A 20,167-nucleotide genomic window follows, 5' to 3' on the forward strand; every position below is an offset into this window, starting at 1 on the left:
CAGACAGCCTACAGTTGTCCCTAAGTAAGAAACCGGCAGTTTCAGAAGGATAGGTGCAGCAGTTCATGTGGAAGGGGAGTTCTCCAATTTGGGGGAGGGAGTGATTTGCTTTCCCTTCCATTCACCCCTTCCCCAATAGTTTTTGGGTAAATTTGTATGAAAATGCACAGGTCATTAGAGGTGTCCCCCAGGCAAGAAACCTGCAAAGTTTCTGAAGGATATACATGCATGCAAATTTAGAATTACTAGAATTTATTTACATTTCACCAATGTTAGCAGCAGGGGAACATGGGTGGGAAGGTGCTATTGCACTCATGTCCTGCTTGTGGTTTTCCTATGGGCATCTGATTGGCTACTGTGTGAACAGAATGCTGGACTAGATGGACCTTGGTCTGATGCAGCACAGATCTTATGTTCTTAAGCATACAGTGCCTCTGAGCATATGCAGAATGCTTTTCTTTCACCATTGGGCACTTACATTCTCCCCTACCAATTCTATTCCCCTCCATGCAACCATCCCTCCTCATCCTACCATCCTCCAGCAACTCTTCATCAAAACAGATGTCTTCTTTTGTGCAACTCCTCTCTACCTCCTCTTGTTATCCACGAGCTCTCATTGTACCTTCCTGCCCATAACTTCATTTGTGCCAAGACTTCACCAGGATTCAGCCGATGAGTCTGTTTTCAAAACTAGGGCTAAGTTATGGAGCAACTCTTGAGCATGTACTTAGTGCCTTTCCCTCACCACTGAAGCTAGAGTTCATGCAAAAAAACCCTCAAACCCACAGATGACAAAACATACATAGGACTGAGCTGAAAGGGTAGTCAATTCATTAGACAGAATTGGGTAGGCACTGTATTAAGCTAGCAGTACCATGCTCACAACTCAGGACTTATTTCTCAGTAAACATGCAGAACATCAAAGTGCAAACCTCCCTGCAAAAGTAACTTGTGCAGGAATCCTATGCACACTTTCCTGAGGGTAAGCCTCATTAAACATAATGGGACTTCTCAGTAGACATACATAGGATTGCATAAATTAGCAATATTTATCTCCTCCCCTCCACTTAAAAAACAAACCAAAAACTCCTATTTTTTAAATTAAAGCTTTCTGTTCATAGGAACATAGGAAGCTGCCTTATACTGAGTCAGACCCTGGGTCCATCTAGTGCAGAATTGTTGACACTGACTGGCAGCAGCGGCTCTCCAGGGTTTCAGGCAGGATTTTTTCAGCCCTACCTGGAGATGCTGGGGATTGAACCTGGGACCTTCTGCATGCCAAGCCCGTGCTCTGCCGCTGAGCTACAGCCCTTCCTATTGCTGGATAACGGCAACTGACAAACAAAACAGCCCCAGATTTGTTTCTCTGCAACCACATGAACCCACTTTTCTCAAAAGCTTGAGTGAGAAGGAGAAAAACCAACCCTCTTGTCTGTTTGTATAAAGTCAAACACAGTTCAGAACTTCTCTTGCCCACTGAAGAGAATTCTCTTTAAGAATTCCCCAAGATATGCTCTGGGTGGAATAAAGAGAAAGAAAGAACAGGACAGGGGAAGGAAGAAGTAACGAAGAATGGTGATTGGAAATGTGAATGGGGGTGGGGGGTAGAGAGAATCCCCTAAGCCAAGTGGCTCCTTTCAGAGAGGTAGTACTTCAGAGGAATTAAGAAGGCTGTGGAGGGTTTGTAAGGATTGCATGTACTTAAATGAACTTTATGAGGTGAGGTGGCTGAGGCCTTTTTCTAGCTTTTTTAAAACTGTAGAACCTATTTGAAAGTCCCAGCAGTTTTTCGATCATAAGCCACATAGTCCTAACCCTCCCTTTGAGATTATTTGAGTCCTACAGCTATTTAGGAGAAATTAAAGTGGAGGGGGAGAATGTGGAGGCTGACTGGATCCTTTGCTGTACTGAAGCTACTAAACTTCTACAGAAGCTAAAGGTTCCAGTTTGGGGCAGTAAAATGAGATGCGGTGTGAAATACCAGTATTTCACATGGAGCTCTTTCTTCCCTTCCTTCTCCCTCTTCAAAATTTCATTGCAGGCAAGCTCCCAATAGTGGGCATGTAAGAGCAGAAAAGTAGAGGGAGAGAGGTTTTTTGCACCTCAAAAAAAACCCCCCTACAGCAGAGATTAGGGATAGTGACCTCATAATGGTCACATTAAAAACCTTCTGATTAGGATCTCTAATCCCCTGGGTGGCTTGATAGTTTTTACTTTTTGTTTTAGACTTTGAGAAAAGGAAACTTTACGCATGGGTAGTGCAAAAGCCACTTTACCTAACTGTCTGAAATTTGGTAGGTTCGGTCAGCTCCATAGGGCCTGCCAGGTCTCCAAATTCCATGAATTTATGTGGAAGCACAAAAAAATTATAGCTCTTTACTTTGACAGCTTTTCTTGGAAAAAACTAATTTTACCTGTGGCTAGCACAAAAGCCACTGGACCTAACTGTCTGAACTTTGGAAGGCTCAGTCATCTGTATAGGGGCTGCCAGGCCCCAAATTCCATGCACGTATGTGGAAGCATAAAAAAATATATAGCTCTTTGCTTTGACACATTTTCTTGAAAATAGCAAATTTTACCTGTCATTAGCACAAAACCCACTGGACCTAACTGCCTGAAATTTGGCATATTCACTCAGCTGCATGGGGGCTACCAAGCCTCCAAATTTCATGTATTTATTGTACAAATTCAAAAAGTTATGGCTGTTTGTTTTCAAATGCAAGTCAATAGGAAAATGTAAAAAAAAAAGGCAATTAGGACAGCTCAAAAGATCCGGGGCACAGCTCAAAAAAGATCCGGGCCCCATACCCAGGTAGGCTGTCCGTAAAGACGCTCCTGCTCTCAAGGCAGGTATAGAGATTTCTTAAATTATACCATTAGCCGCTCACTTCCTCTATATCCTGTGATCTTTTTCAAAGGTGGTGTAAGTTTATTGAATCAATACTTCAAAATTATTTCCCCGTATTAACTTTTCCTTTTTCAATTTTCTTAAAGATATATGCCTATAATACAATGAAATATTAGAGCTTCTGTCAAAGCCTTTAGACCTGAAGAGAAATATTCCCACAATCTGAACAGCTTTTAGATGAGCCCTTTCCTATTTCCTTGAGATGTGATTTTTTTTTAAAGGTAACTTTTTAAAGATACTTCCACTTATATAGTGATAAAAGGACTGAACACACCTGCCTGGCTTTAGGCAAGCAGATTAAAAATGTGCTCTAGGTTTAGTATATTATAAAATAAATCCTAACTGTAACATCTGAAATAGTTGTATGAAGATTATAGCTGCAAGAAAGAGATGGTTTATAATCTAAGGCCTTACCGGTCTGCCTGCTTTCTACAAGTACAAAAGTTCTCATCTAAGTGGTGGGCTTCTACAGCTTGTCCCTGGAACTTGCCAGTGATGTGTGTGGAGGATTTGAGTGAAGATTACTGCTTGCTCAAGCACTATTCCCATTAACTTCAGTTGTGGTTTTGCTTGAATAAGGATTGCAGGACTGGACATGAAGGGAACCTTATATCCCAAAGAGACTTCCTAAGAAAATAATTGAGTACACAGCTGTATATTGCAAGCTGAGACTACAAAATAAATGCCTCCCTCTAACTGAATGTTTGTGATCTCAGATAAGCACTTATGCATGCCTGGGCTCGTCAAGTAAAGCTTCATAATTTAATTTTGTTAATGAACTTTGTTTTATACATATCACGCAAAATAGCATAAAGCACAAGATTTTATTCACTAGCCCCTGCAAATGGTTATGCTGCAACACACAACAAAATATAAGTAAGCACATGATTTCCAACTACACTGTTGTTCCCAAAGTAAGAAAGATTGAAACTATTTGGAATGTCTTACTGTTTAAAATACAATCTATACACTCTACAATAAAATTCTGCAGGTTTGCTTGTGCAGCCAGAAAGGCTTCTACATACACAGCAGCCGCCTTGTGCTGCAATGCAAATTGCTTTCGAAGCATTCTTGAATTTAAAAAGCAGCATCATGTGGCAGAGATATGCTGCTGTCATTAAAAGTTTCCTTAAACTGGTTATGAGTTTACAGCCTACAGGCAAAAGCTACTCAACAAATCATCTCTACATCATCATCATTATCACCATCACCACTGTAATCTTCCCAAGGTGACTTACAATATGTGTTATCCTTCTCTTCTGTGTTTCTAAAGTATCTGGTTCCCAACATTATTTTTAATATCTACTAAAGCACTTTAGCTTCTTGGATTTTCTTTTTCTAAAGTATGATTTTCTTGTTTGTCGATATCCTTACCCAGTGGAGACCCAATGTCCCTCAATGGTGGGAGGCATTTGAACAGTGATTCGGGCTCCATTATGAAGATGTTTCAACATGTGATGACACTGTGACTCCTTGAAAGTTCGCCACGCACTTTTCTCTAATGATCGAGGGTGGGATCTGCTGTCTGGATGAAGAAGTGCAGAACCTTCTCCCAGCCCTGAGAAGAAATATGAAAGTTCTGGTGAGTCTAGGCAATTACAAATGGATAGTAAAATATCAGTTTCACTTGCTAGCAATTGGAGGCATGATGCCCCTTTATGTATTGGCTTTGTACTCTTGACATAATTGGGGCTGATTCTGTTAGCACTTATGTAGGAGGAGACGTACTAGAACACTTACAGTGTAATCCTAACTAGTTTACTTACTAGTCCCACTAAACTCAATGGAACGTACTCCCATTTCTACACAGGGTTGTTAAGACAAACTATATGAAAACTCTAGATCATTTTGCATATTTTACACTTCTGACCACATCTCTGTGCACTCTGAGTAGAGTCACATTCTACTTCTTTCTGAGATCCCTGCCAATGGGAGTGCCCAGCTTAGTATCTCAATGTCTGGGGGAAGGAGAAATTTAGTTTTCTGTCAGCTGTCACCAAGTACAGTCCATTTGCTTGTTTCCTAGAACTTAATAGGAGCCTTTTAGAATCCAAGTCTATTCCTGTGTATATAGCCTTCCTTCACTGGCATACAATATTTCCATTTCTTGCTTATTCTGGAGTATGATAACAGTAGGAAACAGGCTTTTGTATGGATAAGGATAAGGGCAAGAGGAGTCATTATATACTCCTATTGTACAATCACTTGCTTTCTAGGTAGTACCATCCAATTCATCAGTGCATGGGCAAATAAAAGCTTTAACTTCTAATCGTAACACTGTTTATGTTCTTGCATGCTTTCCTACCTATTAACAGGTATTGATATCTACTCGAACCTTCTCTTCTTCATAGAGTAGCCTTCCCCAGCCTGGGGACATTAACTCCTATCAGCCCCAGGCAAGATGGGGAATGCTCAGGAATTCTGGAAGTTGGTAGTCCAAAGCATCTGGAGGGCACCAGGTTGGGAAGGCCATAGAGAAATATTTCTGATATGCTGAGAAGACCCTGAATGCATTTCAGACTCATTAAACACAGTGTGAAACTTCCTTCAGAGTAAAACTCCACAGATGCACTGTGAGATTGTTAGTCAATATTTAAATTAAGATTTGCTCCATTTGGTTGCATGGTTAAGTAAACCAAGCTCAAGTGGAAATAAAGTATAATCTGTGAACATTAACTCTGTTATGACAACATTAATATGAGTATTTCTTCGCTGCAACAGACTTTTCAAGTGGAAACTTGTCAGAAGCTTTAAAAAGTTTTCAACGGATAAGGCATAATTTACTTAAAGAATATGACTTTACTTATCTAGTCAATTGCCCCAAACAAATAAATATACATTAGCGTTATCTTTTGATGTGGGGAAACTGCTAGATAACCTTTCCGCTAGCTATCCTAATCACACTGCAAAAGGTATACAATTACAATGGAGAATATTGTCTCGCTGCCAAGCAGATGTTTCTGTTTTTAGCTCTACTTTAGTCACTCTAAACATCAAAAGGAGTAAGGTCTTGCAAAACTGGTCACTAAATTAGGCAGACGGACGAAGATCCCTTAGAGGCAACTAGCTAGGCGGTTGAAAGAGAACTGAGGGAACAGGCGGGAACCAGCTGGGCATGCGCAGTAGACGATGGGGCAAGGGTTCCTGCCGAAAACGTTCCTCAGCTTCAGAAGATTCTCAAACAAGGCTCAGCACAGGTGTGGAGCCCATATGTGTGACGCACAGAGACCACAAAGAAGAAACCCAGTGTGACAGAAAGAAGCTGTTAAGATGGGGGCAGAGTTTGCAAGCTCCGCCAACATTGGCGTCTGCAGTACATGAATCAAGAAACATGTTTTGCCCCTCTGCAGTCTCCAATGGCAGTCCCTTTCCTTTCTTCTACTGAAGTCAGCAGAAGCCATTTTTTTTAATAGTAAGATGGCTCACATCCACCTATCAGGGCTGCACTTCTGGTTGCTGATGCTGGATTAGCAGCTGTGTGCACAGCATGTAATTAATTCATAGCTGGCAAATGCATACCCAGAAGGGTACCTAATGCATCCAATCACCATCAGTGTTGTAAAGTACGAATGATAATGCACTTTCCCATATACTGTTGTGATACAGATGGGAATGTACATCCCTACCTATTATCTGAGGTACTGCAAACATTATTACCAGTGCTTTGCTATCAGTATGCAACACATTGTTTTGCTTGTCTTTGGATCTGGGTTATTACCAGTCAGTACTATTCAGTATTATCTCTTGCATATGCATGTACATATACATTTATAGAATTTATAAAATCAGTAGCAGAGTTTGTGACCATAAGAAAGTTTGATTGTGCAAAGAATCCCCTCCCAAGATTTCAATGAAGTGTACATAGAAATATTTTAGATTCAGTTTTTCAAATATTTAATTTGTACACTTCACGTACCAACAAACAATTTTTTTTCAAGACCTGCATCCCTGATACATAACTAAAGAGATCTAACATTACGTAAGAAAGGATGTCATTTAATTATTCAATAAGGAGGCAGGTTTACAATAACCAAGAATCATATTTCCAAAAAGTTATTAGAACAAATAAATGTAAACAATGTAAACTGTCACTTTGAACATCAAAAGGTCTTGCATCTTGTAAAGATGTCCTTTAACCAAATTAAATAGATTTCCATTTCAAAAATGCATAGATGCTGGAAATAAAAATTCCAACCAAAATTCAAATGGAATCCTTAGTTTAATAAATGTATGCAAGATATGTTGAACAATATTAGTCTAAATTCTAATTCTTAATATTGGTTACATTTAAAACATTCTGCTAGGAGAAAGAAGGTGTATTGTTTACTAAACCTCCTGGAGAACCTTTTGTTATAAGGCAGCCTGTAAATGCTTGAATAAGATAAAATAATAATCACCATCATCATCATAAAACAATACCCAGTAACAATATCTACAACACTTGCACAAACATATTCCACACACCTATTGCAGTATGTACTGCATAAGAGAATAGCAGCATTCTCTGTAAGTTCACATATTTCATGATAAGTATTTGGAAAACTCAATATGGCTGCAACAAGTGCAGCTTTGAGGAATAAATAGAAAATAAACAATTGTACATCTATTTCACAAAAACACATCATATGGAAAGGTTGTAGGGCTGCTATGTCTTTGATAATTTGGGGAGTGAGGGGGGGTATCAAAAATTAGGAAAATTGTTTTGAATCCACTTTTCACCTTATTTATCAGAGTTTCTAGAGCTGAATGATTTTAGCATTTGACATCTGAAACTTTTGTGGCTTTTTGTATAAGCAGAGAAAACCACGATAATGGACGAGTTCCAGCTGCAAACCTCCTTTGACATTCAACAGGTTTTATTTTGACAAATGAATATCACAGATTTGTTAAAGAATGCCATTTCTACGTTATCAAGCTATATTTATGAATCACTATGAGTATGAATTTGAGTCTTTATTTGCATTTTATCTAATTTTATATTTCCAGCAGATAAGCAAACTAAACTTGACTTCAAAAAGGTGTTCTAGAGTTTTAATGCCCATTATGTAAACATGTATAATGTACTCTTGGACTGCCCAATGCTGTCCAGCTGGCTGAGATACAGCCATGTGATCTAAATATCTTGACATAATTTATTTTCACTTATTGTTTGGCTAGCTAGTGATGAATGTTGATAGGTGCTTAAAAGGTTAGAGTGGTTAAACTGAGTAAGTGGCAATACCCAACAGTGTGACCGAAAATGCCAGTTCCATTTCAGTTTGCCTCAGTGGAAGCAATATATTCAAGACTGGGAAGTAATACTATCAGTATGCAGCACTGATAGGTAAAACCTTGGGCAGTATCTAGTGTGAGCCTACTACGAATGTAAATTAAGTTGCACTAGAGTAAATGACCTCTAGCACAACACCAATAGTGCTTGCTAGTGTGACAGGTTTCTTCAGAAAAGTCTTAGTGCCAGGAACTGTGCTAGAGAGGTAGTTTATGCTAGCGCAGTATAATTTACGTTAGGGATAGCGTCTCATGGGATACCACCCCTTGTGTGGAACACTATATCCAGTTTTGACCACTGGTTCACAGATGCTGATAAACTGCAAAGGATTCAGCAAACTGAGGCAGAAGTGTAGGAGACAAGACAAAGAAGGAAAAGACAATGGGGCTGTATGTTTAGAACAGAAAAACTCAAGGACGTAAGAAGCTTTTCTAGATCAGACTTTTTTTTTCACGCTAAATTTTATTAGTATATATAGATGATACAAATTTTTCTGAATCTTTAAAACAACAAATATACATCTGGTTAAACGAACACATAGCATATAAATACGTAGACCAAAGTATGCTGAGAGAATAAAAATCCATTCCACAAAGAAAAAATCTCAAGGCAGGGGAACCACATGAAGATAAATTCTAGATCAGACTTAAAGGTCTACCTAGTTAACCATCTTATTCCAACAATAGCTATCCAGATGCTTCCAGAAAGCCCACAAGTAAGGCATGAAGGCAGTAACCCTTCCTTGCTGCTTGCCCACAAGCAGCTGTTATTCAGAGATACACCATCTTTGAACATGTGATGTTTCAGGTAGCTGTCAGAGCTATTGCCCACTGACAGGTCTGTCCTCCAAGAATTTATCTAATTGACTTTGAAAACCTTCTAAGCCAGTGGCCCTCTTAACATCTTGTAGAGGAGAACTTCATAAGTTAATTATACATTGTGTGAGGTACTTTCTCTTCTCTGTCTTGAATCAGATAATTGGGTAACCCTGAGTTCTAGTGTTATGAACAAAAATTAAGGAAGTCACGTTGTTGTCTGTTTAATTTGGACCCTGTCTAACCAAGAATGTTTGAGATAAGTTACAATTTAAAAAAAAATCCATATTAAGTATTATACACTTCTGCATTACAATTAAACTATCAGAATCTCATAAACACTATGGACTCAAAATAGGTGAAGTAATCTCTTCTTCAGAAAGAAATCTTACACAGCTTTGTTCAAGTAAGGAGGCCTAGGCTGAGGGGGATCTACTTGGGCAACACATCCCTTGGAAAGTACTGAGAAGGCCCTGCTCCATCCAGCCTTGTCACAGACCTAATTCTGAGAATTACAAAGGATACATGGGCCAATATGGAAAGGAACAATCTCTGAGGTATGTCAACAATTTTACAGCTTGATCCTAAACATGTTTACTCAAAAGTAAGTCCTGCCAAGTTCTTCTTTGTAAATATGCTTAGGACTGCAGTCTTAAAGTATTTAGTAGAAATCAGATATAAAATGGGTTACAATTGTTTTATTCTCTGTGATACATTAACAGGACATGATGAATTTAATTTAAATTATACATTAAAGAAAAAAGCTGCCAAGGAGAAGAGCATTTTTATAATGGAATATGCTCCCAATGACGGTTGTAGAATCTCCTTCTTAAAGGAAAGGCATAATTAACTTCTGTCAGGGCAGGTGTTAATATAGAGCAGCCTTCCCAACCTGCTGCCCTCCAGATGTGTTGTACTACAACTCCCATCACCCTGTGAGCATAGTCAATAGTCATGCTGACTGTGGTTAATGGGAGCAGAAGTCCAACACATCTGGAGGGCACCATGTTGGTGAAATAAAGCATTGGATCAGGGCAATGGAGCTGGGACAACATAACCAAAAGGGTTAAGATTCTACATTAACATTAAGATTTTACAACTATAAATGAAAATGAAAACACATCCCGATAAAGAACCTGTATGCATAAATTAAAGCTGACAATAAAAAAGAGTTTGCCTCATTCTTAGATTCCTACTCATGAACAAGTGTCACTGATATATAAAAAAAAATTATGCATATTTAGAAGTTAAAATGCACCATAAACAAAACAAAACAAAATCCAAGCTACAAGTCCAAGTATTATACCCCACAATCTGTCCTTATTTGAGCCCAAGGGGGCAACTGTTTCCCACAACAGCTCTTCATCCCTGTATGGAATGACTATGGCTTCAACAAGTTCATTCTTTCTCCTCCTCCTCCTCTTTTTTTTTTTTTTAACGTTCCCATTTGATGACACTGTAAGGGGGGGAGAGACAGACAAAGCTTCCCATTTCAACTTCTCTTGGCAGCAGCTGGTTTGATCTGACTATTGGCCCTGATTTGTTTCACGTTTCAGCCAAAGTTTAAAACAGCTCTGTAATTCCAAGCAGATGAGCCTGTGAGTCTAACCCTATAATTATACCTTCTCTCCTTACTTAGCCTCTAACTTCAAACCTTCCGTTTTGACTTCTAGACGCCCAGATCAGAGAATTTTAAAGTACACCTTGGCGTCCATGCAGGTCTGTCTCAACCAGACATATTTATCCAGTCTATTTATTTTGTAGTGAGCTGTGGGAGGAGAATAAAAAAAACCCTTTGATGAGCAAGTCATCTTTGTCTATAAAAAGACAAGATCCACAGAAAGCTCATGATCTTTCTTATTGTGTGGCATTTGTGTACTTGGAGTTGCCCCAACAAAGGGGAAGATGTAATTTCTATATTCCAAAAACTGTAGATAATTGTTTCTCAATTTTTAGATATCAACAGTGCATAAAATTAGGTATGTAACCAAGTAAAGAATCTGAATAATGCAGTTAGGTTTTCACAGATGTTGACTCCCCACAGCTGCCACTGAAGAAAGTGGAATTGTGTAGCTCAGTCTCTGAAAATTCAGTGCCCAACATTTAGATGCTGGGGTCATATCAGCCTAGTGCCAGCTCATCTCATGCTGGATGGAAAGGAATAAGTCTCTCAATAAACATTTTTGAAGTATTTCGCCCACTTACAACAGGGGTAGGGAACATGTGGCTCTCTGGATGTTGCTGAACTATAACTCCCATCTCTGCCCACCAGCCATGCAGCTTGGGCCTGCTAGGAGTTAGAGTCCAACAACATTCAGAGAGCCAGAGGTTTCCCCACCCCTGACATAGAAGGAAATGCTAGAGACATTACAGTAGCACTGGATTGGGCATTATTAAAGTTAGAATTATTACACCTATGGAAGAATAAGCCTTGCTGGGCAAGATTCAGCATGGTTCCTACAAAAGGAAGTCCTACCTCACTAAACTTTTAGAATTCTTTGAGAGTGTCAACAACCACCTGGACTGTGGTAATCTGACAGATATTGTATAGCTGCATTTCCAAAATGCTTTTAATGAAGTCCCTCAGCAAAAGCATCTTTGTAAATGTAGCAGTCATGGCATAAGACGGCAGGTCTTTTTACAGATCAGTAACTGGTTAAAGACCAGAAAGCTGAGGGTAGAAATAAATGGCCAGTTTTCAAAAGGAGGGAAGTAAGAAGTCCCCCAAGGATCTGTACTGGGACTATTAATGCTCATAATGATCTGGAGTCAGGGACAAGCTGTGAGGTAGCCAAGTTTCCATATGAAATTAATGTATTGATTCCCCATTGATTGGATGGGAAAATCCAAGGCAGACTATGAAGAACTCCTGAGAGGAATCTCCTGATATTAGATGCATGAACAATAAAATGGCAAATAAGAGTCTATATATTGTAAAGTAACGCAGACTTAAGTCAGAAAAATGGCAACCACATATACGCTGATTAAATTTGACAAGGTTTGTTATAAATCCCGGAGATGTTCGGGTAGTGGTAGATAGCACAATGAAAACATCAACACAACACAGTGTGTAACATCAGTGGAAAAAGTGAATTCTGTATTAAGGATATTAGGAAAAGGATTTAAAAGACACCCATTATCGTAAGCTATTATGTATAAATGGAATATTGTGTATAGTTCTAGCTCTGTAAGGATATTACAGAGATGAAAAAGGTACAGAAAAAGGGCAACCAAATGATCAAGGGTTTCAGGCACCATATATATGAGGAACAGTGGAAAAAGTGGATATAGATTTTTTTCCCTTCCTCATTCATAACACTAGAATGCAGGATCACCCAATGAAATTGGCAGTAGATTCAGGAGAGACAGAAGAATGTACTTCTTCACAGGACACCTAATTAACTTACAGAATTCACTGCCACAATATGTGGTGATGGTCACTGACTTAGATGGCTTTAAAAGAGGATTTGACAAATTAATGGAGGGTAGATCTACCAATGGCTAAGTGGAACCAACAGGATAACAGACAGTGTATCCCTGCATACCAGCTGCTGGGGAGGCAAACAATAGGGGTGGGCTATTACCTTCATGCAGTGCTTGTGGACTGCTGGGAACAGGATGCTTGGCAGATAGATCCTTGGTCTGATCCAGTTGGGCTATTCTAATGGGCATGCTTTTTAGATATATGACTAGAGCATGTAGAGACATTCCAGGCTGGCTGGGTGATGATGGGAGTTGTAGTCCAAAGCAACTGGAGGATGCTGGGTTCAGGAAGTCTGACATATAAGTACATTCTGTATGTTTTAAAACTGCTACAGTGATTAAGAATTGTGGCTGAAGTCCACAGCCCCTTTGTTCTTGAGCAGTGTGACTGAAGTCAATGAAATGCTTTGGCCCTTTGACTTGAGATGCTTTTAAGAACATAAGAAGAGCCATGCTGGATCAGATCAAGGGTCTATCCACTCCAGCATTCTGTTCACAGTGTCCAACCAGCTGTTGACTAGGAACCCACAAGCAGGACATGAGCACAACAGCACCCTCCCACCCATGTTCCCCAGCAAATGGTGTACATAGGCTCATTGCCTCTGGTTCTGGAGGTAAGTACATAGCCATCAAGACTAGTAGCCACTGACAGCCTTTTCCTCCAGGAATTTGTCTAACCCCTTTTAAAGCCATCCAAATTGGTGGCCATCACTACATCCTGTGGTAGCAAATTCCATAGTTTAACTATGTGCTGTGTGAAGTACTTCCTTTTATCTGTCCTGAATCTCCCACCAATCAACTTCATAGGATGGCCTCAAGTTCTAGTATTTTGAGAGAAGGAGAAAAATGTCTCCTTATCCACATTCTCCACACCATGCATAATTTTGCATATCTTTTCAGGTACTCATACATGCAGAATCCAATTTACACTCTACATTTTGCCCATGGGTTTATTAACACAGACAATTAAGAAAACATAACCTGTGGGAAGTCCCTCTATGCTCCGAAATTATACACACTTTCTGAACAGACGAAAAATGGGATCATAACGTGGATCATCTATCCTATTCAGAGCAACCTACCTTTTCCCTATATGCAACTATTACACTGGGTCTTTTACAACCCCATACGTAAAAGATCACCCAACAAACCACTGACCACAAGGAATATACTTGATAACCAACAGCTCCGTATGTCATCCAGCAACTCCTGCCTGTGGCAGTGACACTTTGTGAATCAAGAAAACAGGCCACACAAATCTTGCCTATTCAAGTTGTTCAGCAGTGTGCCCCTTCAGCTGAGACCTTGCTGTCATGCAAAGAAGCGCAGATACGAATAAATAAAGCCACACCGATGTTTGCGACAATTTATAAGGCTAATCATAAAGCACATAAAATAAGCTTTCCATCACGGATAAAAGCCGAAAGTGCGCTGACAGAAGGCAATACATTTATTATTATTATTATTATTATTATTATTGGAAGTTGATACAGATGAAAGTAAGAGGCAGGTCGCAACTCTGAAGAATGGATTCACCTAAAATTGGCTAAGAGGAGGTATCAGTATTTTACATAGAGCATAACGACCACCACGTTTCAAGTACATTCCACCTTTCTATCTGCAACACTCACCATGCAAGAGCAGGGCTAGGAACAGGTATCTAATCAGGCTGCAGCAGGGGCAGGACATTTCCAGCTCTCCAACGGCTTCTCCAGTCAGAGACTCTTTTTTTCCGCCCCTTTCCGTTTTATTCTCCACGCGTTCTTCCTCTTTCGCCCCACTTCTCCAGAGGCTTTGAGCTTCCTTGAAATCCCAATAATCTCCAAACACACGCACATTAAAAAAAAAAAAAAAACCCACAGAATTTAAAAATCCTATGGGCTCGAGAGCCGCTGGGCGTCCGGACCCACCTGGCGGAATTAAAACCCCAGCGCCCAGCGGCAGCCTCCGTCCCCTCCTCTCGGGTAAGGGGCGAGCTCCAGCGGCCTCTCCGTTCAGGCGCCCGACGCTTGACGCCGGCAGCTTCCCCTCCTGAGCGAGGGCGTTCAAGAGAAGGCGGCGCGCCCCATGCCGGCCGCGCCGACGGACTCTGGGCGTGTGCCGAGGCGTCCGGGGCTCCTCGACGCCTTCTCAGCCCTTTACTCTCAGCAGCCTCTGCCCGCTCAGATCCTGCCTGAGGCGGCTGTACCCGTCCCGCTTCCCTCGGCGCTTTCCCCTCCGCGTCGCCTTCTGCGGCTTTTCCTCCTCACTGAGCTGAGGCGACGGCGGAGGCAGCAACAGCAACTCCCCTTCATATTTCCCCTTCCAGCAGCACGAGGAGGAGGGGTCGGCGGCGGCGGCGGCGCGGGAGGGGCTCCCCTCGCCGCCCGAAATCGGACACCCTTGACTTGAAAGGAGACTACAAAGAGCAGAGAGGTTTTGAGGGGATTCCCGCCCAGGGCGCGTTCCCGCCTTCGGCCCTCCCTCAGGCGTGGGTACCAAACAAGTCAGGGCCTCACTGCCCACGGCATTAAACACTTATTGGGGACAGGGCGCTTTTATTTTGAAGGAACAGCAGCGGGGATCAAGTGAGAGGAGGCAACCGAGCAGCGAATAGCAATCTCTCCTCCTCTCCCGGCGGCGGAGACTGGAAAAGAAGAGGGACAAGAGACACCTCCACCCCAGTCAGGAACCCCCCAGGTTATCCCCCACATAGCGCCTCCTCTTCTAAGCTTTGCCACCGCCGGGGTCAGGCAGGGGAATGTGCAAACGAGAAGACAGTGGCTGCTCCTATCTTTTAAGCACCAGGGCAGAGAGTATTGGGCCCACAATGATGCCTAGAAAGAGGGAGCAAGAGCTAGTGTTTCTGCCCACTCACTCGCCCTCTTTCTCTGGGTAATGCAGCACAGACGTTTGGTCACTGAAAGAGCACCCAACTCACCTGTACCCTCCCTGTGAGGAGTATGATGTTGGGAATTGTGCCCAACAAGCTCAATCCTCCACACCGCCCTCTGAGAGAGCGGGCAAATGAGCAGGCAGGATTGCTCAGTCCTTGGCCTTTGTAGTACCCAGCAAAAGAGAGAATGAGCAGACCACCATGTCCTTTTGCTCTCTTCCTCCCTCACCATGGCCCCGCCAAGCCCAGTCCTTCCTACGGCATCGCCCAAAGGGACAGGACATACAAGCAGGTTGAGGGTTGCAGAAGGAGAGAGCAGGTGAAAAGAGACAGCAGAAACCATCACTTCTCCAATCCTTGGTGAGAGAAAAGGTCTGAAATTTCAGTCGCTGCCTCCTCTCACTCAGCTTCTCTCTCTCTGGGTGGCATTTGTTTCACTGGGCAGAATCCCCATCCCTGCACCAAGGAGAGCACAGGTGAGAGAGGGAGGATGAGGTGGCTGCTCTTTCAGTGTCTAACCTCTGTCCTGCGCTGCCTAGAGCAGGTATAGGGCATGTGTGGCCTCCATATGTTGCTGGTCTGCAGTTCACATCATCCCTCACCATTGGCCATGTTGGCTGAGGCTGATGGGAGTTGGAGCCCAACAATATCTGGAGGGCCACATGCCCTCCACTTCTGACCAAGAGTGACAGAAGGTGAGTAAGTGGGCAGACATGGCTGCTCATGCTCTGCCTCTAGGCAGCACTGTGGGTTCAGTCCTCCTGGCCATAGTACCCAGAGAGGGTGAGCAAGAGAGCGGAGGTAGGAACAGCCACTACCTTTGCTTGCATACTTCCCTGCTCCCCCTGCCCTTTTCTTCAAGGGAAGAGGTACAGCTGGGGGGGGGGAGGTTCCAGGGGGCTTCTGGCTGGGGGGAGGGGGATCCCTCCTGGTCTTTTCCGGATTCTGCTGCAGGATAGGAGGAAAGTGGAGCAATTTTATGGTTTACTCTGATTGCTTCTTTTCACCAATCGAAACATGATGTTAAGCACCCTTTTGTCAAATTCGTGTTTGTCATGTGTAGTTACAATCCCATCAGATGGCCTGGAATAAGAGGAAAATGTCAGTACCTATCCAAGAGCTTCACAAAACTTTAATGGGAAGTGCCTCAACAACAACAGCCTGGAAAATTCTAAGAGTGGGTAATGGCTCAGTCGGCTGTCTACTTCTTGTGGTCAAAATCTTGGGGGTGGGATAATAAAAGTGTGGGAGAGAGAGGTCCTTTTGCCCCCTTGTCCCTAGCCTGATTCTTACTCCACGCACCTCAATCCCAGAGTTTTAGAGATTTCCACTAAACTGATCCCCACTGATTTGCAGGACCTAGGGATGCCAGATGTCCTGTTTTATGGAACATTCCTTATTTTAAATGGAGCCCCTTAGGGCTTATCACCCATTATATTGGGGAAAACTCATGTTTCCCCCCTGTAATGGTACATGTAGCACCACAGGTAGCCACAACCAATTGGGGATTTCTTTGCAGTGTATATTTGTATTACACAATCAGATAAGCAGCCCAAATTCCAACACACGCTGAATCTACAAAACACTGGTTCTACATTTCTACAGTTCATATTTTAATGTAATGGATGTGCTTCAGAATCCAAAGTGTGTTATTTCTGAGAATTTTATCTAGTAGTCCATACAAGACTGCACAAACGTACCTCCTTATAGATGTTCTAGAAGAGTTCCAAATGAAACAATTCAGCTTCTTTCTTCTATATCCAAGATATAAAGCTTCATCTATGACCAGAAAGGAAAATATATACCTCTGTGAAACATCCCCTGTCCCAGTTTCATCCTTAATAATTTAGATCCTAACCACACAGGAGGTTATATTACAGAAAGCTTGGCAAAGAAACAACACACAGTGCTAAAGAGTTCAAAATAATAGCACTGTATAGCCCACATTGCTCCACGAAAATCAATCCCACAGAATTTACAGAATACAATCCTGCAACTCTATAATGCTCTGTTGCATGGAGTTCCATGAACTTCTGGTGCTCTCAGGTCCACTGGTAGCTTCTTCCTCTTCTTTTAACCTCTTCTCATTAAAGTAAAAAACCCTTGAAGATCTACTCCAAACCACCCAGAGATCTACCAGTATATCGCGATCTACATTTTGCCTATCCCTGTTTTAGATTGTAAATCTGCAGGCACAGACTGTCTTGTTTTTATTGTAAGCTGCTCTGGGTGACTTTTCAGCTGAGAAGTAGAGTAAAAATGCTTCAGATAAATAAATGGCTGGGCTTTGGAACAAATATGCCCCAGGAAATTTAAAAAGGTAAAATATTCTGGATAAATTGGTTTCCACTAATTCAGAAGTTGCTTCCAAGTAGACTAGTTGCTTGTTCTTCTGGTTTAGCAAGAAGTTAAGTTTTTGAGCATCAACCTGTTGATTACGGAAGGACTCAACAGAACAGAATTCAAGAGCATTTTATGTCTGGGAATAGAATGAAGGATAGACTTGGGAACTAACAGCCATTAAATGTAATAAAAGTCTCACTAAGGATTTTTTTCTAATCAAAACAAATGACACATAACTTTGCGAAACAAGACTGAGATATAAATCAACAGCCTAAAACTGTTTCATCCCACAAATACACTAGCAGCCTTTCTCATAAGCAAGTTGGAGTACTTAGGGCCAAAACAGACATTAACTTAAAGACATAACTAGCAGCCCTTTTTTTTTACTCTAGAGTAGGTTCGGGGGGCCTGATCAGGACATTAGCATGGGTGGTAGGAGGGCTTTAACCATCCCCCTATCCAGATTATGGTGTATATGCAGACCTGACATTTCTATTGCAAAATAGTGCTCTATTTGTTTTTTTTTTAAGTTGATTTAAGTTGATTTGGCTTTATTTAAACTTGTGCATTTAGTTGGGTTTAGTTTAGGTCCAGGGATTCTGGGCTTCACTGCCAGAGCATAAGTTCAATGGGACTCTTTTGGCTTAATTCTGAGTACTCCAAGCTAACTGTTTAGTGGATCATAGTCACTCTTTCTTTGGTGGATTGTGAGCGGCGAAACTGGAATTGTCAATAGCTTGCTGCATTGTCATGTATAAAAAAGAAAACAGTAAACTTTATTACTGCCTTGGCCAGCTGTGCAAATGAAGCTCTGTTTGTGATTTGCTATCAGTGCAGTTTCAGATGTGGTAATACAATCAGAACCCAATGAATGGGCTTAAACTGTATAGACCATTCCAAAAACAACACAGATTATGCCTTGTCTTTTAAATTCTTCCTTAGTTTTTGTTATCCTAAGGATATGCAGCTATGCTGTCTGATATTCAGTAGATTTTAAATCTTCACGTTAGTCCATTTTCTTGGTTACAATTATTATTTTTTGCTTATTTATTATATTTATAATTCACCTTGATTCCAAGGAGTTCAAGGTGGTATTCACGGTCCTCACAACAACCATGTGAGATAGGTTAGGCTGAGAGACAGCAATTGGCCCAAGATCACATAGTAAGATCTATGGCTGTGTGGAGATTTGAACCCAGGTCTCCCCAGTCCTTGTCCGACACTCTCACATTGGTTCTTGCTGATTACTTTATTATATAGTATGTGTGTGTGCGCGCAGGGGCTCTAGTAGATTTTAGCTGTTTCTCTTCAGCTGAGAAATACTTTCCATCAATCATCATAAAGAGAGGGAAGATAAAATCACAAAGATAAGGTCTAGTTTCAGTTGGTGTAGAATATGTCTAAATCTAGCTATAAGAGAGAGCTGTAGTAAGTACAAAGCATGTCTGTATCTGTGGAGTGTCCTTAGTTCAGAAGAATTTAGAGAAGGAAATTAGGATGACAGCTGTGGTTTTATGGTAGCAATAATTTTGCCTCAATCTATAGTATCAAGAACACAGCTGTACTTGCACAGTGCTCCTGATCCCATTCACTACTAAACAGGTGACCAGTGTTTTCAGGTCTAAAACACTGAGCACCTGTGTGGCCGGAGCACAGCAGGAGGCATTTAGCCTACTACGATGGGTTGAGTTCCCAGGACTGGAGGGAGCACTGTGCATGCAACCCAAGGGGATACAAGGGAATGTCCCTCCTGTAGCAGCCTCCTTGCATGTGTAGTAGCAGAAATCTATGCACCGAAATTGGTTTCACAAGCAGATCATCCCTCATTTGTTTACGATGAATATGGATACAATTGTGTTTGTAGAAATCCCTTTTAAAGGTGTAAAATTATAAAGTGGGGGAAACTCAAGCTGTGTATTAAAAAAAAGGATAGTGGTTTTTTTTTCAAATGGACTTCTAATCTTCTAATCTAATCTAATTGCAATATGACAATGGAACCAATTACCTAGGAAGTTAATTATTTATTTTATTTATTTATTGCATTTATACCCCGCCTTTCTCCCTCTCGCAAGGAACTCAAGGCGGCTTACATTATCCTCCTCCTCACCGTTGTATCCTCACAACAACAACCCTGTGAGGTAGGTTGGGCTGAGAGTCTGTGACTGGCCCAAAGTCACCCAGTGAGCTTCCATGGCCAAGTGGGGACTAGAACCCGGATCTCCCGGCTCCCAGTCCGTCACTCTCACCACTACACTACACTGGCTCTCATGGGCTCTCCCACACTGGGCTCTCCCACACTGGAGGCATTCAAGATGAGGCTGGACAGCCATCTGTCAGGGATGCTCTGACCTAGATTCCTGCATTGAACAGGGGATTGGACTCGATGGTCTTGTAGACACCTTCCAACCCTACTATTCTATGATTCTATGATCTTCAAAGAGGAAAGGACATGGACAGGCTGGCAGTCAATGCCA

The 20,167-nt window shown here is 41.7% G+C and overlaps 1 protein-coding gene across 2 annotated transcripts in view; it reads right to left on the bottom strand.

The window, feature by feature from the left end:
• The window catches only part of APCDD1 (APC down-regulated 1), a 38,726-nt gene extending 23,860 nt beyond the window's left edge, over positions 1 to 14,866 (bottom strand). Inside the window, exons 1-2 of one of the 2 annotated variants that reach the window (XM_084849858.1) lie at positions 14,107 to 14,866; positions 4,283 to 4,466 (exon numbers count right to left, since the gene is read on the bottom strand). In XM_084849858.1, coding sequence (XP_084705984.1) covers positions 4,283 to 4,466; positions 14,107 to 14,164 — 242 coding nt within the window. In that variant the 5' untranslated portion in view covers positions 14,165 to 14,866. The remainder of the gene's footprint in view (positions 1 to 4,282; positions 4,467 to 14,106) is intronic. The other variant, XM_084849859.1, reaches the window with a different exon arrangement.
• Between the last annotated feature and the right edge of the window lie 5,301 nt (positions 14,867 to 20,167).

Source organism: Heloderma suspectum, chromosome 4 (genome assembly GCF_057233095.1).
Source record: "Heloderma suspectum isolate Gila_16-S chromosome 4, 16-S_ref, whole genome shotgun sequence".
Classification (NCBI taxonomy): domain Eukaryota; kingdom Metazoa; phylum Chordata; class Lepidosauria; order Squamata; family Helodermatidae; genus Heloderma; species Heloderma suspectum.